The sequence below is a fragment of the Abramis brama genome, assembly GCF_963993115.1.
Source record: "Abramis brama genome assembly, chromosome: 9".
Taxonomy (NCBI): Eukaryota; Metazoa; Chordata; class Actinopteri; order Cypriniformes; family Leuciscidae; genus Abramis; species Abramis brama.
In genome coordinates this window covers 41,499,703-41,516,621 of record NC_139971.1, presented here as the reverse complement: position 1 = coordinate 41,516,621, position 16,919 = coordinate 41,499,703, and the positions used below count along the sequence as shown (strand labels likewise).

At 36.6% G+C, this 16,919-nt stretch overlaps 1 protein-coding gene across 1 annotated transcript in view; it reads right to left on the bottom strand.

Moving 5' to 3' along the window:
• Nucleotides 1-16,919, bottom strand: part of LOC311089879 (uncharacterized protein) — an 832,216-nt gene that overhangs the window by 738,876 nt on the left and 76,421 nt on the right. Inside the window, exons 33-38 of the mRNA XM_084124910.1 lie at nt 11,474-11,554; nt 11,180-11,296; nt 10,252-10,330; nt 9,401-9,596; nt 7,479-9,309; nt 7,090-7,260 (exon numbers count right to left, since the gene is read on the bottom strand). Of these exons, the coding sequence (XP_083981036.1) occupies nt 7,090-7,260; nt 7,479-9,309; nt 9,401-9,596; nt 10,252-10,330; nt 11,180-11,296; nt 11,474-11,554 (2,475 nt within the window). The remainder of the gene's footprint in view (nt 1-7,089; nt 7,261-7,478; nt 9,310-9,400; nt 9,597-10,251; nt 10,331-11,179; nt 11,297-11,473; nt 11,555-16,919) is intronic.

The following is a 16,919-nucleotide window of genomic DNA, read 5'->3' as shown; positions in this document are numbered from 1 at the left end:
TATTAGTAAAGTAATTTTTGCATAATAGGTCCCCTTAAATGAACAATAGTTTAGCAACCAAATGTTACATCGCGAATATGGAATGGTTTGTATTCTTTCTGAGCTCAATGCCGTTTCAGTTTCACTTTAAATAAATTATTTTCGGCTTAATTGCCTAATTTTTTTTTATTTATAATTTTATATAAATGTATAGCTATTTTTTTTTTCGAAACATTCTTGTTTTGAATAGGCTACCATTTAATTTAAAGGGGACCTATTATACAAAATATACTTTTATTAGTTTGAACACAGGTGTTTCCACAGTGTGTGTAAACAACCAGCCTATAATGGTAAAAATCCACCCACTCCTTGTTTTATAATCCCCATAAATCATAAACAGCATACTTTTCCTCCAACCCTATCAAACACACCTCAATATTTTCAGGATTACTAAAGCTTATGTGAAGGATGGTGAGTTGGGTCGGAGCTAAACTCTGCAGGACAGCACCACCTACAATCCGTGAGCTTGTGATATGTGTCAGCTACGTAAACATTATGTAATATTGTAATGATTCCTGTCTTGTGTTTCCCTTGTCTTGTGTGGACTTTAGTTATCTCCTGTTCTGTGTCATGTTTTGTAGTCCTTTGTAGTTTTTCTAGTTTATTAGTATCCCCAGGTGTTTCTGATTAACCACGCCCCCTTGTTATCTTGTTTAGCTTGTTAGTCTCTGTATTTAAACCCTGTGTCTTGTTTCAGTGTTTGTGGGTTCATGATGTTGTTAGATGTTGGTTGTGCCGTTCCCTAGGTCTGAGTTTTGAGTCTGTCTAGTCTTGAGTTTGTTTAATAAAAGTTCTACTGCTGAATTTTGATCCTGCTTCCTTCCATGTTCCAGCCTGCCACGTTACAGTAATAATAAACATAAGAGTTTTCATTAACTCCGGCATCTGAGCCACTAAGTACGCAGTGGTGTAATTTTATTTATGAACGGAATGTGTCCAAGAAAACAGGTAAATTTTACATTATGTGCATGTAATTTTACACCAGACTGCTTTGCACACGAGGGTGAGTAAAACAGGATTTGCACAGAAGTTGATGGAGATGGATCGATACCAACTGTTCATGATCCAATATCATATTTATTTTGTGATGTTTGCAAATTGCCTTTCTGAATGTGTTTCGTTAGCACATTGCCTGTTGTTTCTTACTGTATTCACGGAGACCAAAGCCATGCCGTTATTTTATTTTTTACCCCAAAATGCTCATTGTCTGTATAATTCATAAATGCATCTTCATTCTTATTAAGTCTCTCAAACAGTGTGTAACTTCAGCCATGTTAACTGTGCAGTATGCTATCAAGCTAATTCAGCTGTGGTTAAACAACACAACAAAACGAGCGAACTGGACAGAAACGATCATGAAAAATGCTTGCGTTTGCAGCCCACACTTCATATCAGTTAAGGTTGAATAAACTATTGTCTTTTGTTGGTATGGATTATGGTTTGATTGCATGTCTAAAGATTTCTCATTCATGCCCACCTAATCAGAAATTGGGGAACTAAGTGATTTCTCACATAACGCTAACTTTTTACACGCATTAGCTAACTTTGTTAGTCGTACAACTACAGTAGCAGTTTACTAACAACCAGAGACTAAACATAAAGGAAACCTTTTGTGTCGTCTCTCTTTCTACAATTGCCATAAGTGCAATTGTAGAGAGAGGGAACAGTGAAGGCCAGTAGTTGCATTTGCAACGTTTGCCTGTGTTAGTACATAGTTATAGTCTTATAAAGATTTATATGCCCTCAGTTTCTTTTTACTATACACGCTTAGTTTTTCTTTTATGTAAGTGTAGATGTCAGGCCACTCCTGTCAGTTCGTCCATCCATTGAGTGAGCGTGTACGAGTCTGCCAATTTCTCTATGTCATAAACTACAAGGCAAGGCTTCTAAAATTTGGGGCGTGATATTTAAATGATGATTGTTTTCAGCTGCCACATTTATCAATGTACGATCAGTCATAGGATGGGATTGGCAGCATATGAATGTCTCATGAATCACACGTGAACCCTGTGGCAAGATGATTTCTGTGTTCGGATCTGCGCTCGTTTCTATGTTAAATTGATAAATGATGCCCAAAGAGAAGCAGCAAAAAGGGAAGTTAAAATAAACATTTTAAAAGCTAAACAGGTATTAATGTGAAGTAGAGAGTAAACTGACTGAAAAGAATCTTGCATCAGCTTGGTCTGGTATGAAAACTATAGTAGGTATATAGCAAAGTATGATGTCAGGAATTCGGAAATCAATTGCGTTTCCCAAAGGCAACGTTAGTCAACAATGTTCGTTATCAGCGTAGTTCAACAAGCCAGTGTTTCCCGAAACCATCGTTCCAACGAACATTCGCAAACAGCATCGCAAAGTAGTGTGGTTGGAACAACAGCTCTCGACCTGTGGTTAGGAGCATAGTTTCAGTTTGCATGACATGTGGACTCAATAAATCCGTATCTTGAGCAAAATAAGCAAGCTGACATTCAGTACAACCTGTGTCTATTATTTAGAATACATACAAATGTAATTTACGTCTTTTAGTTTGTAAAGCCAGAAAATAAGCTTTTTTTTGCACAGGCCTATCTAAAGGGTTAATGGTGCCACCTGGTTATCAACAGTAAAAATTACAAATTTTACCTCTTCCCAACAGGGAAAACCACCAACAATCAAAAATGCATGATTATATGGTGTCATGGCTTTGCAATCAAAAAATGTGGTTATAATGGAAGTCAATGGGGCAAAAACAGCCACGAACAGTAAATGAGGGAGAAAAAGTTCAAATCTGATGCTGCACAAAAACTAACAATCCATCAAAACCAATGTTGTTTCTAATCTTTGACATGTCCAAGACTGTGATAAAAGGTAAAAAAAAAAATCCAGTCCACAATCACATTTTATATTGAAAATGAGTCATTTTGTGTGTTTTTTTTCCCCAAATCGGTGACATCATTTACGAATTTGGCAATTAAAGAGTTAAAATCCTGATTTTTTTTTTAAAAAATAGTATTTTTGAGCAGGACTGAGGTTGATTAATAGATTTATGCAAAAAAAATGGAAAAAAATATTTATCTGATACATTTTTACAGCAGTTTAAAGTAGTGGCTGTTTTCAGCCACGAACATAACGAAAGGGTAGTAAATTTGCCCACGGTGTACTGTTGAGTTTTTGAAAAATTTCAAAGCATTGAAATTGCATTGAAAAGCATCTTATGTCAAAATAAGATTTGTCACCAAAAATCATTCCATTTGCTGAAACACAGAGAAAGTTATGGCCAAATTAAGACTCAAAAATATGAAAACATCCCCAACAGCACATAAGGGTTAAAAACAAACATCAGAACCTTATACTCCACCCTAAACCATACCGGGAGCCAGTGAAGTGAGCAGAGGACGGGGGTGATGTGTAAACGTTTATGGGTATTGGTAAGGAGACGCGCTGCTGCGTTTTGAACCATCTGAAGACGGTTGAGAAGTGATTGGTTAAGCCCAGTGTAGAGGGCATTACAATAATCTAGCCTTGAGCTGATAAAGGCATGAATGGCTTTTTCTAAATCAGCACGGGACAGGAATGATTTCACCTTACTGAGGAGCCTTAGCTGGAAAAAGCTAATCTTAACGACTGCACCAATCTGTTTGTCAAAATGCAATCTATTGTCGAAAGCAACACCCAGGTTACGAACAGTGGATGCAAACTGGGGCGTGAAAGGGCCAAAACTGAGAGAGCTGCAAGGTGAGTCTGGGGTGAACAGTATGTACTCGGTCTTACCTTCAAATGAAGGAAGTTTTGAGAAAGCCACTGTTTAACCCCCTGAGGTCGGCGGTATCGCCGGCGATACCAGCTCGCTTTTTTTTTATCAGTGTAAAAGAAACTCATAAATACTCTGTTGACTTTGATTTTCCATAGGAGTTTCATACATCAATCGATTCTGTTAAATGTGTATTATTTTTGTGTATACTCACAATAAAAACAAAGTGTTGTGCTTTTTGCCAAATAAAGAAAAATAAACACGAAGCGAGTTCTGCCTTCTCTCTGCCAGTGAAGTCAAAATGAACAATAACTCAGCGAATACTCAGTCAAACAGGCATACAGACACACAGGCATGAAGCTTGAATTCTCTTCTTTTAAATGAAGTAATTTATATAAAAAACAAATATTCTCATCTTGTGAAATCTGTATTAAAAGAGAGCGATTCCAGTCGAGCTCATTACAGCTCATTCAGATGTAATGTGACACGCCCACGGAGAGCGCGCGCTATTCAAACGCAAATGATTGAGGCAATCCACGCAAACCTGTGAACGCCCCCATATCAGCTCGAGAAAACACAAGTTTATTCAGATCATTGTTTACACCGTCTCGCAGCGATGTGAGGAATAATAATAATGGAAAATGTACCTCAGAAGTGCGGGTATATCGAGGAGCGAGCTGAGGAATACTGTAGTAAGTTTTTTTTCCTTCTCACGTGAATCGGGTTTCTGTTTGTGAATGAATGAATGGCAGAGATGCGCGCTGTTTACCACAGCTCGCAAAAAGACAGTTTAAATTTAAATCGCGTGTGTGAATGAATGATGATGTTTTAGCAAACTGTATTGCTATACTGAGATGAGTAAAAATCGACTGAAATATGTTGAAATAAAATGTAGGCTATTTGTATAAGCAACGTATTAAACTGCAAATTAACATTTATATGCCCTAATATTTCATGAAAACAACGTTACAGTCAGGCGAAATATGAAAGAGAACATTTTGTTGACTAGATTTGGGTACAGTTTTTACTGTAGAATATACTGCCACATCAAATAAGCTTTTGTTTAGCAATTTCTATATATATAAAATACTATTTTTGTCAAAAATAAAGTCATCAACTAAGATGTTAGCTGTTCCAATGTTGGCTATATTCAAACTAATGAATACATAGATAAAATGTAGGCCTATAATCATTTTTTTTTTTTACAAAGAAAGAGTACACTTGAAATATTGTTGAAATTGTAATTATTGTAGTAATTGTAACCTTTTTAATAAAATAGCAAAACATATTTACAAGATAGATGTAAGCAAAATCTTAAATGGTCAATATAAGTCTTCTTCTAAATATATCTTTTGTCAGTGTCACACCTGAATGAATGGCTAATTATGCAGAGTGGGTGGGACATTGTATTCTCAGGTGTAAACCACTCCTTGTTCACGCCCCCCTCGCATATTGGCTTTCCAAGCAAAACCTGTTTTACACAATTTAAATCAATGTATTGTTTTATGTGAACGATAAAGCAAGACTATTTTCACATAATTTTGAAGCCAGAACTCGAAGCGACAACATCCATTAGTCAAAAGTCTTATTGACTTATTGACAGATTGAAATTTGTCCCCCATACCATGCAGATTGAGGTATGACTGAAGCTGGGAGAAGACAAGCTTTTCCATGAGCTTAGACAAAAATGACAGGTGGGATATGGGGCGGAAATTAGACAGTACTGAAGGATCAAGGTTTGGTTTCTTAAGTAGTGGTCAAACAATGGCGTGCTTGAGAGGAGTGGGAACAACGCCCAGACTAAGACAGCAATTCATGAAGGAGACAAGGAAAGGGCCTACGATGTCGATGGCTTCTTTCAGAATCCTAGCAGGAACAACATCTAGAGGACAGGAGGTTGGCTTCAAATCATGAACAGCTTTTTTGAGATCAACAAAAGAAACCACCTCAAAATTCTCCAGCACACATTGTGTCGCTTGGGAGGGAGTAATGACAACAGGGGCTGGTATGATAGTTTTATGCACTTTGAAGGGACTCATGCTAGTCTGTTGTTTATTGACACTTCTTCAGATTTTAATACTATCCAGCCTCACATTTTAGCCATGAGACTGATTTTAAGTTGAGCCACAATTTGGTGGGTTGGAGTTTGGATTTTTTGACAAACAAAACACAGAGGGTGAAAGTAAACGGCATTTTATCAGATTTAATATATTCATCCTCTGGCTCACCGCAGTGCTTTTTTCTCTCACCCTTACTTTATATTCTATACACTTATATGTGCCAAAGTACGTACACAAATAGGACTATATTGAAATTTGCAGATGATACAGTAATTGAACGAAAATGCTACACGAAAATGAGTCTGGACATGGCCCTATTATTGAGAAGTTTGTCACCTGGTGTGATGAGTCTTTTAAACATAACCAAAACAAAGGACATGATTATAGATTTTAGAACTCATGCTTCATGTTATGACACTACAACTATTAAAGACCAGGTGGTGGATTGTGTAGAAGGCTACAAATATCTTGGGACAGTCATAGATTCTAAATTGAATTTTGAAAAGAACTGTGAAACTGTATGTAAAAAGCAACATCTGCATCTGTTTTGCCTCAGAATGTGGTCCAGATTTCACATTGAAAAATCTATGGCTATGGTCTTGTCCTTTTCCCTTGTGTAGTGGTTTGATCATTTATCTTTGAAGAACAAATATTCTTTGAACCAATTTCTCAAGTGGGCTAATAAGATTATAGGTGAACCACAACTTAACCTAGCAGGTCTAACCAGCTGCAGCATAAGGCGAGTTCTATTTTTAGAGGTTGTTCCCACCCTTTATATGCTGATTTTCAGCTCCTACACTCTGGTTGTCAGTTTGTGGCCCCTAGGTGGATAACTAGACAATATAGGAATACTTTTGTACCTGCAGCAATATAATTATTAAATAAAAATAGCAGAAAATGACTATTTAGGGAGTGGGTGAGTGTGTGTGTAGAGGCACATTGTCATGACCTTTTTCTTAAGAGCTTTTATACTTTTGGACATTATTACAATGATTTATGTTTTACTGTATGTTTTAATGTTCTATTTTTTATATTTTTTTATATGGATTGCTCAGTCTCCTGTCTGCACAACAAATTTACCCTCGGGTATTAATAAAAGACACCTTGACCTTGATTATACTGAATGTTCATTGGATGAAAAGATTAGTCAACTCAGATGTTACCTCCGCTATATCAGTTCATTCTTAATAATATTTAAAATTGACCACAATTAAATAACAATATGTCCCTTTGTTCTAATTGTTACATCAAATAACTTACCAAAGTGTCTCCAATTTACACTTTACACTCTCCAGTCCAGTGCAGAGCAGCTCCACTCCTGAATCCTGCAGATTATTATTGTTCATGTTCAACTCTCTCAGATTGGAATCTGATCCAAGAACTGCAGCCAGAGCCGAACAGCTTTTGTGTGTCAAGTTACAGTCATTTAGCCTACAAAAGAATTACAGATTACAGTTTTCTACATAACACTTATATACTAAAATTATAATAAAATAGTAAAATTAGACTTTATTTCCACTGTATTCATTAGAGAAAAAATATTAATAAAAAAAACTAATCATATAAATTAACTATATAGATGGTATACATTCATATATGGTATACGATTAAGAATTAATGCAGATAAAAACAAAAAGTAAAAGACTTACAGAGCTCTTTTGGAGGTTTTGATGACCGCTGATAGTCTAAATAGACACTCGTCTGATTTCTTAAATTTCTCAAGCTCAAAGTCCTCCAGCTCCTCTTCTGATGTCAACAACACAAAGGCCACAGCAGACCACTGGGCAGGTGAAAGGTCAGCAGATGAGAGACTTCCTTCTCTAAGTTGTGTTTGAATGTCTTTAACCAGAGTTTGGTCATTCAGTTCATTCAGACAGTAGAACAGATTGATGGACCTTTCTGGAGATAAATTTTCTCCTAACTTTTGCTTGATGTACTGAACTATGTCCTTGTTGCTCTGGTCATTGCTGTCTTGCTGTGTCAACAGACCTCGTAAGAGTGGATAATTAGACTCAAGTGATAGACCAAGAAGGAATCGAAGGAAAAGATCCAGATGTCCAATGTCACTTGCAAGCGCCTTGTCAACTGCAGTTTTCAGCAAATCAATCACGGCTTCATTTTTGTTTTCCTGCTCTGTAGACTCTTGAACAAACACACTTTTCTTGCTGTTGTCTAGAAAAAGATGTGCATAAAGGGCTGCAATAAACTCTTGAATGCTCATGTGAACAAAGCAGTACATGGTACCAATAATGATTCCCTTTTCCTCCTTAAAGATCTGTGTACACATGCTTGAATACACTGATGCTTTAGAGGCATCAATACCACAGTCCTTCAGGTCTGTGTCATAGAAGATCAGGTTGTTTTTTTCCAGCTGTTGAAATGCCAGTTTCCCCAGTGAAAGGATGGCATCTTTATCCCAGGAAACATCTGGTGTGTATTCTCCATCATACTTTTGTCTGCTCTGCTGGATCTGAAAGCGGAGAAAGTGTGTGTACATTTGTGTCAGAGTCTTGGGAATGTCTTCAGTATTTGATTCCTGCAGTGTTATAGAGGCGTCCTCAGTCTGATTTTTTGGAATATTATTTATTTTCTCCTCCAAAATGTTCTGGAGAACAGTGGCTGAAATCCAGCAGAAGACTGGGATGTGGCACATGATGAAGAGACTCTTTGATTCTTTAACGTGATAAATGATTCTGTTGGCCATTTCCTCATCAGTGAATCTTTTTCTGAAGTACACTTCCTTTTGTGCATCATTGAACCCTCTGACTTCTGTCACGCGGTCGATACATTCAGGAGGAATTTTAGTGGCAGCTGCTGGTCTGGTGGTGATCCAGATGAGAGCAGAAGGAAGAAGATTTCCCTTGATGAGGTTCGTTAGGAGAACATCCAGAGAGGCTGGTGACGATACATCACGCCACGTCTCATTGTCCTTAAAGTTTAAAGGAAGGCGACATTCATCCAATCCATCAAGAATGAACAGGACTTTGAATTTATCCTCTCTTGTAAGGTTCAGTCCTTTTATCTCTGGGAAAAACTGACTAACAAAGTTCATCAAGCTTAGATTTTCTTTCTCCTTTAAGTTCATCTCTCTGAATGGAAGAGGAAATATGAAGCTGATATCTTGATTTTCTTTTTCTTCAGCCCAATCCAGAATAAACTTTTGCACCGAGATGGATTTACCGATGCCAGCAACTCCTTTTGTCAGTACAGTTCTGATCCGCTTGCCTTGTTCAGGTGATTCAAACAAATTTGTGCATTCAATCTGTATCTCTTGTGATTCAGCACGGCTGGAAATCTCAATCTGTCTCACCTCATGTTCAGTATTGACCTGTTCACTGCCACCCTGAGTGATATAGAGATCTGTGTAGATGTTATTCAGAAGTGTGGAGTCACCTTGCTTTGCAATTCCTTCAAACACACATTGATACTTCTTCTTCAGGTTCGATTTAAGTTGTCGTTGATGAATAAAGACAAGCTCATCTAAACACACAAACAGAAATAAAAATACTTGATCCTACTTTTCTCTTCTGACTTTAAGTGACAACATGACAGATGGTCATGAGCCTCTTACCTTTTAGAGTATCTGCAAGTTCATCTTGCTTCATACTTTTTAGAAAGTGCAGTGTGATATCAAGAGCTGCTTCTTTGATGCTACACGTGTCATCTATATAGTCCTGCACAAAGTATTGGGTGTTCTCCTTTTTTAGTATTTTCTTAAACTTTTCCAGCTCATTCTTTAGGAATACAATTATTTTGTGCTCAAGGTCCTAAAAGCATAAAAACAAAGATGGGTACAACAACAAAATTTAACCAACTTCACATCCATATATGAAACATATGGTTAAAAAAATTACAGACATCAGAAGTAAAAGCATTAATGAAGCTGTGATAATGTGAAACTACAAATAGCATATAAAATAAAAATGAAAACTGCAGAACACCAGTTAGCTTGAGCAAACTATTTATGCAATTATTGGTAAAATTATTGAAAGTACCTAGTTAAATGACAAACAAGTGTTTGCCTAAACAAAATTTAACCGGCGCATTGCTGCTGCTGGATTATGCTGTTAACTTCTTAGACAAAGGCAGTAAATGTAACACACATACCAGAATTAAGGTAGGCAAATATTAACATTACAGAATGTCAATATGCCTGTGCCCCAAATCATACATAAATTACAAATCATACAGAATTGTAGAGTTGCTAAATATTTTTTACATATAATTGCAAGTTTAATGAAGCCGCTTGTCTACCAACATGAATATATATGATTCTAGCATTGTTGACATGTGGATGTGTACACAACTAAAATGCTAAATACATTAATTAGTTGTCTTTTTCACTATTTTACATTTGTTGATAAACCCATTTGTTTATTATAATATAAATGTGAACAAATACAAAACAATATTTTTCCATACCTGAAAGACCCAGATGAGATTTTCTCTGAACTTCTTGAAGCGGTAACTCTGAAAGTCTGTTTTTTTCTCATACTGAATCCTGTTAGCAAAATAAATGTGGTCATTGTTTATAGTATATCTAATAAAATATAGCATCTGCAATAGACAAAACTAGAACTGGAAAAAGCATTTTTTTGCAAACAAATCTACAGTACGTTGATAAGAAGCTTCAAATGTATTCAATATAAACATTCTCAAGATCAGTATTACCAGTGTTTTCTGTTTTTATTTCTTATGGGGTATTTTTTTATTACATGAAGGTATATGCAAGCATCCTTAGTGATTAATCTCTGAAAAAACTGACTGAAGACATCAATGTCACAGTCCAATAGCCAAAGAGAATATTATCACACAACTCATGTGACAAAGCAAATAAACACGTCTTTTTAAAGGGATAATTCACCCCAAAATTCTGTCATCATTTACTCATCCTTAAGTTGTTCTAAACGTATACATTTTTTTGTTGTCCTCAACACAAGATAAGATATTTTGAAGAATGTTCATAACCTAAAAGTGCATGGTATTGTTTTACTACTATGGAAGTCAGTGGGGCTCAACAACTGTTTGGTTTTCATCATATTCAAAATATCTTCTTTTTTGTTCAGCATAGAAACTTTTATGTTCAGCAACTTGAGGGTGAGTAAATGATGATAGAATTTTCATTTTTAGGTGAACTATCCCTTTATGTATTTTAACACATAGGCAAGGTGCTGAATTTTCTTCAAAAGGCACAATGTACAACATTATAAAAGCCAAGTTATTCGCATAAAAATATTATTATAATATTATAATAATAATAATTATGAATTCTAGCATGGTTAATCGTTTATGTTGTAAATTAAACTAAAATGTGAACTGTGTTATTTAAAAGCTGTGTTTGTATGCCCACCTGTTGAGAAGAAAAGATGCCAGTTCCACATCACTGTTCATTCCCTTTTGAACCTTTAGACTTTCCCACCGTGCGATTTCTGCACCGATATTTACTGTGGTCTTTTGTCCTTTGTTACTAAATCACACAAAACAACAAATCACTAGGAAACTAAAAGATTCACAGATGTCACAGATACCTCTATCCAACACTGATCATTTCAGAAAAAGGTTTTAATGTAAATAAAGTTTCATGATACTCACTGAAATACTTTCTAACACAATAAATGTGACCAACAAGAAACAGAAGAAATACCTTTTGGTAGATGTTGTTTTCTCTGGCAGTCCACCATCTTTTGAACGGTCACTACTCATAGACACTGAGCCTGATCTTTCCCTAATACACAAAGAGAAAAGAGAATCGATTTATTGCAGGAGGTCCCACTGTAACTGATATCTACATCTGCTATACAGTTCTGTTAGCTTACATAGACACAACATTCCCCCTTTTCTTTTAAGTATTTTGGTTAGGGTACTGTCTTGGAACATTACAACATAATACCATACTCTATTCCAAACACTATAAGTACTACAGAATTAAAGAATTACTTTGAAACAATTTACCTCTTTATATAAAACAAGTTGTATTAGCAAAACAAATGGTGTATTAACTCCTAGCACTTTCTTTAAGGAGTGCCTTAAGGACAAGCCGCAGCATGTGTTGTCTGTCCCTTTAATACTCATGCACACATCTAATATACAGAGACGCATCCGACTGTTTATTTTCACATTAGACTGTGTTTATGTAAACCTTGTGTGTATTTGACAGTATTAGCACAATAAGATGGCAATGATAACTTTGTCCAGTAAATGCGCTGTGAGACAGCCTTTAAGAGTAAGCACGCTTCGGGTGTACCTGCTCAAAAAAGCGCATGTAATAACAGCACGTGAATAATTTTTTCACTGGCAAGGCATTAAACCGCATGCAAATAATAAACTGAATAACTGCAGTGTTCCTTAAGTATAACTCTTACCACAGCATTAACATGTGATGTGAATGTATGTTGTGTTGTACAGCATGTTGAGACGGAAGTGCCAGAACTTTCTTCAAAAGCAGATCGTGGAGACATTTTATTAGTCCATGATCAAAAATCTTGATTTTGCATACCCTTAGCTGAGTGGCAGCGGGAACTGTGATGTTTAATGTCTCCACCAGGCTAGATTATAATAATAACGCAGTTACAAGACTAAATAATTCCTGATCAATCGGTAGTAACAGTAACTGCTGTCCAGTTTGTACAGTGCTGCTACAGTGCGATATTTTTATTTTATTCTTGAACTAATACTACTACTAATAAAATATATGGAAGCACTTTGCTCAATTAGCCACATAAAAACATCTCACTCAAATGGAGAACAAATACTTCCAGTATATAGTCCACAACAACAGTTGCTAATGAAAGACTGCCACCCTTAATTCAAAAGACCTTGAGATATGTTTGGTAATTGTACCTGAATGAATTTAAAATTAATTTGCTATATTTCAAATCAATATATTTGTTTCCTTAAAATTTTAATTAACTTTAACGTTATTCTCATCTGAATTATAAATAATTTATTTCTGTATAAAATAATACTACCATTCTTTTTTAATCAAAAGTAAACCGATTAGTGCTCTGTTTTAGGACAAGAAATGAAAACCAATGCAATATGATGAATGTCCAAAAGATTATGTCCATAATTTTTGCTTTTAAACAGCGTTTGTGTGTGTGTGAGATTTTGGTTGGGTGACAGTTGTAGGTTACAGTTTGACAAGAGTTTACAGTTTGACAAAAGCACAATGTTGTGTTTTACACAAATATAAGTAGGCTAAACACTTTTTGCAGTTTTAATGATGTCCTGTATGAACAAAATGACGGAGTATGTTTTTATGTTTCCACTGTTCAGGGGCGTCGGACTGGGGGTAAAACCAGTACTGATTACCAGGGCCCCAAAGGGAGAGAGGGCCCTTGAAAAGTCTGGAATATATTTTATGTTACCTGGATATTTTCATTTCCTAATTAAATTTCATAATGAATGTCAGATGAAAAGTAAAATTAGTGTATTGGCTGAATAACTTTGTTGATTGACTGACTGGTCCCACCCCTTGCTAATGCGCCAGATGGTTTAGTCCATCTGCACGCATTTTGTTTATGTTAGTTAGTTCAGCATCTGGAGGAGCGCAAACTTCTGCTGTAGAAATGTCTTTCTCAAAGCAAGGCAAATCAGGCCCCCCAAAATGAAAGGAACGACATTAGAAGGAAAGAAAACAAAATGAGGGGAAACAATTGGTAACTGACTTATTTTCAAAGAAAGGTGAGCACAATCGAACACGAAATCTGTAGTGCTAAACTGCTTGAATATCTCCGCGATCGTAAGTGCTAAAAATCAACTGAGACAACCCATTGAAAGAGCAGAACATACACTTTCAGATGATAATTTGGTTATACATGTAATCTGAGGTAAAGGCTAAATAAATAAACTGTACACTAACAATGCTGTTTGCACAATACACCATTATAATAGCCCAAATTGAAACTTGTTTCATTTTAAATTAATAGGCTATAATATCTAAAATTAGCAATAATTAGCAATTATATAGCCTACGTTGAGTGTTATATACAAAAAAAAATTGTAATATCATTTAGCTTAAACTTAGTAACCACAGTAAAGAAGGCTAGAGAATGTTGAAAGGAGGTTTGAAATGTGTGTGCACACATGACAAATTATCAGGCTACTCTAAGCATTTACAGTTAATAGTTATTACGCTATAAATATCTAGGTCTACAGATTCATGTGTGCAGAGGCCATATTATTATTATTATTTATTTTTTTGAGGAACATGGGGGCCAATCAGGACTGCCTAGGCATAGGGCCCGGGATCTTGTGCTACGTCCCTGCCACTGTTCGATCGCGCCCGTGCCTTCCTCTCTCTCTCTCTCTCTCTCTCTCTCTCTCTCTCTCTGACACACACACACATTCCAGCATTGCAATCTTGACATCATAGCCTGTTCATTTTGCTGCGTTCACACCAAACGCGAATAGAGCGTCAAATTCGCGTCTATCGCGTCTAGTTCGATGCTTGAACAGTTTGAATCCATTCGCGCGTATAATGATAAAGCGAGTGTGATGCTAGAAATAGAACCGACGCCTAAAAGTGTTCCAGCAACGGGAGTGTTCTCTGGCTAGAGCGCAGAACAGCGGAGTTTGTATGGACCGAAGTGCATGTCTGAGCTTGTGTTTTCGGTTAAAGGACAAGTTCGGTATTTTACACTTAAAGCCCTGTTTACAGATCGTTTCTGATGAAATAGAATGGTTAAGATTAAAATTTTTACACATGCTGCTGTCCCGAGAATTTTAGGTTTATTTCGCTATGCCTATGGGCAGGGCCGGATTAACATAAGGGCTAGGTGGGGCTGAAGCCCCAGGGCCCACGGGATTAGGGGGCCCGTGATTGGCTGGAGGAAATGAGATTGTCAAATCATAGGTGGTTGATTTGTGTATAATAAAATAACAAGAAGTTATTGGAAAATGTGCCTGACTGATATAATTCACCGGCCAATCAAATTAACTCTACAATTTGCGCTATGACGTTGGGAAACCCCTCTTTTCGTTATGCTTTCATATAGAACATGGGAATAAATCGCTTGCAGGAGTTCAAAAATGATGAAAAAAAAAGTGATAGTGGTGCACAAAAAAGGAAAAACAAACTCGAAAGGCAGAAAAGGGATGCAAAAATTCCTAAACTAACTAACTACTTGGGTTCACTTTCATTCGTGCCCGTGGAAGACCCCGAGTGCAGCGGCAGCAGCCCACAGTTAGCTTCACCCTCCTGCCTCGTCACCGATCAGCGTGTTTTAGACGTCGAAGAAGGGAAGCAAGCAGCTGAAGTAAGTTAATGAGTTAAGCACTATTTGGATGTTTCTCGTGGAGTCGTAAGGTATTTTCAATACGGGCTATATAGAAGGTGATTTTATTGCCGTCTGAATCGGAATGTCAGTGTTTTTTTCTCCCACCACCCACCTGCGTAAAAATCCCCGGCCGAATTACGAACATCAAGGTCCAATATATCCAAGGTACATGGGCATTTTTTGCCCCGATGAGTTTTTGTCTTATTGTAATATTACATAATATAAAATAAATATGTAAAAGCGCAGTTTTCCCCAAATATCAGCACAATTGCTAATGTGATATATGTTATGCAACAATGAGTTGACCAATAAGTTAACATTGAGAGTTACATTTTAGTTCATCGTCATTTCGCCGATGGAAATTCCAAAATGAAACCACAGCAGAAACAATCTCTGAAACTGATAGTGGTGATTCGTTACTGAATAATCTGCGTTTTGAACGAATGGGTCCATTTAATGATACATTGACTCATCGTTTGCTTCGTCGTTGAATCAAACAGCCGTTTGAACAAATCGGTTGAATGAATGACTCGCTTATTAAGACAGTGACTTGCCGCCACCTACTGGTAGTTTTAGTTTCATACTTAATGTACCCTTTAATTAGAAATTAGAAATTAAAAATTAAATATTTTTATATTTAAATATTAAATAAAATAACAATCATAGCATTTATGTAATTGTAAATGCCGTGTAAATGTATTAATATTTTTTTTTACAGATATCCACATGAGAAACAATTACCATCTAGGGCTTTAGAAAGCAAATGTTTTATTAATGCTTACTTTGTCCCTTTAGATAAAATGAGAGAAATAGCCATAAATGCACATATGGAAGGGGAGGGGGTAAAAATGTTTTATCAATAAAATGTTCCCAAAATGAACCAATAAATTATGTGGAGTAATTTTTATCATGATGTTCCATCAAAATCTGTGCAGTAGAGGGTTAATGTGTTAAATAGCCTGGACTACTTAGTGTGCAAAAATAATAATAATAAATAATGATAAAGAAAAACATTAATTAAATACATTGATTAAAAACAATAAAACAAATGTATTGCAGTAGAAGACTGTGGCGTGGCAATCAGATGAAAGGGGGCCCTTGGTGTTGCTATAGCCCCAGGGCCCAAAGTCCTCTTAATCCGGGCCTGCCTATGGGCACTGGAACAATCCTTCCTAAAACGCATTAAACTTTCGATTACAAAGACGTGAAACTCACCGAGTGGTCAGAGGTGTTCACTGATATGCTCACAAAAAATCGCTGCAAAAGATGCTTTCCAACAGGTTTTATCGTAGTTTTTGTCCAACTCCATTGACTTGTATTGGATGGGCTGTGTGAGGTACGGTATTACTCCGCCGCTTCTTCTTCTGCTTCTTCTGTGTATTCAATGAAATGCCAGGGGTTTGCTTGCAATTGGCAAAGGTGCATTATCGCCACCAACTGGGCTGGAGTGTCTATTATTCAAGCTCTCAACGGAAGAATCTACGGGTGTGAGACGTTTGAAAAAATAGGTCCAGTTTTACAACGAATGGTAAAACACCTGTTGGAAAGCATCTTTTGCAGCGATTTTTTTGTGAGCATATCAGTGAACACCCCTGACCACTCGGTGAGTTTCACGTCTTTGTAAACGAAAGTTTAATGCGTTTTATGAAGGATTGTTCCAGTGCCCATCTCTGCCATTGTGTAGGTGGGGGGGGGGGAGCGAAATAAACCTAAAATTCTTGGGACAGCAGCATGTGACCAAATTTTGATCTTAACCATTCTATTTCATCAGAAACGATCTGTAAACAGGGCTTTAAGTGTAAAATACCGAAC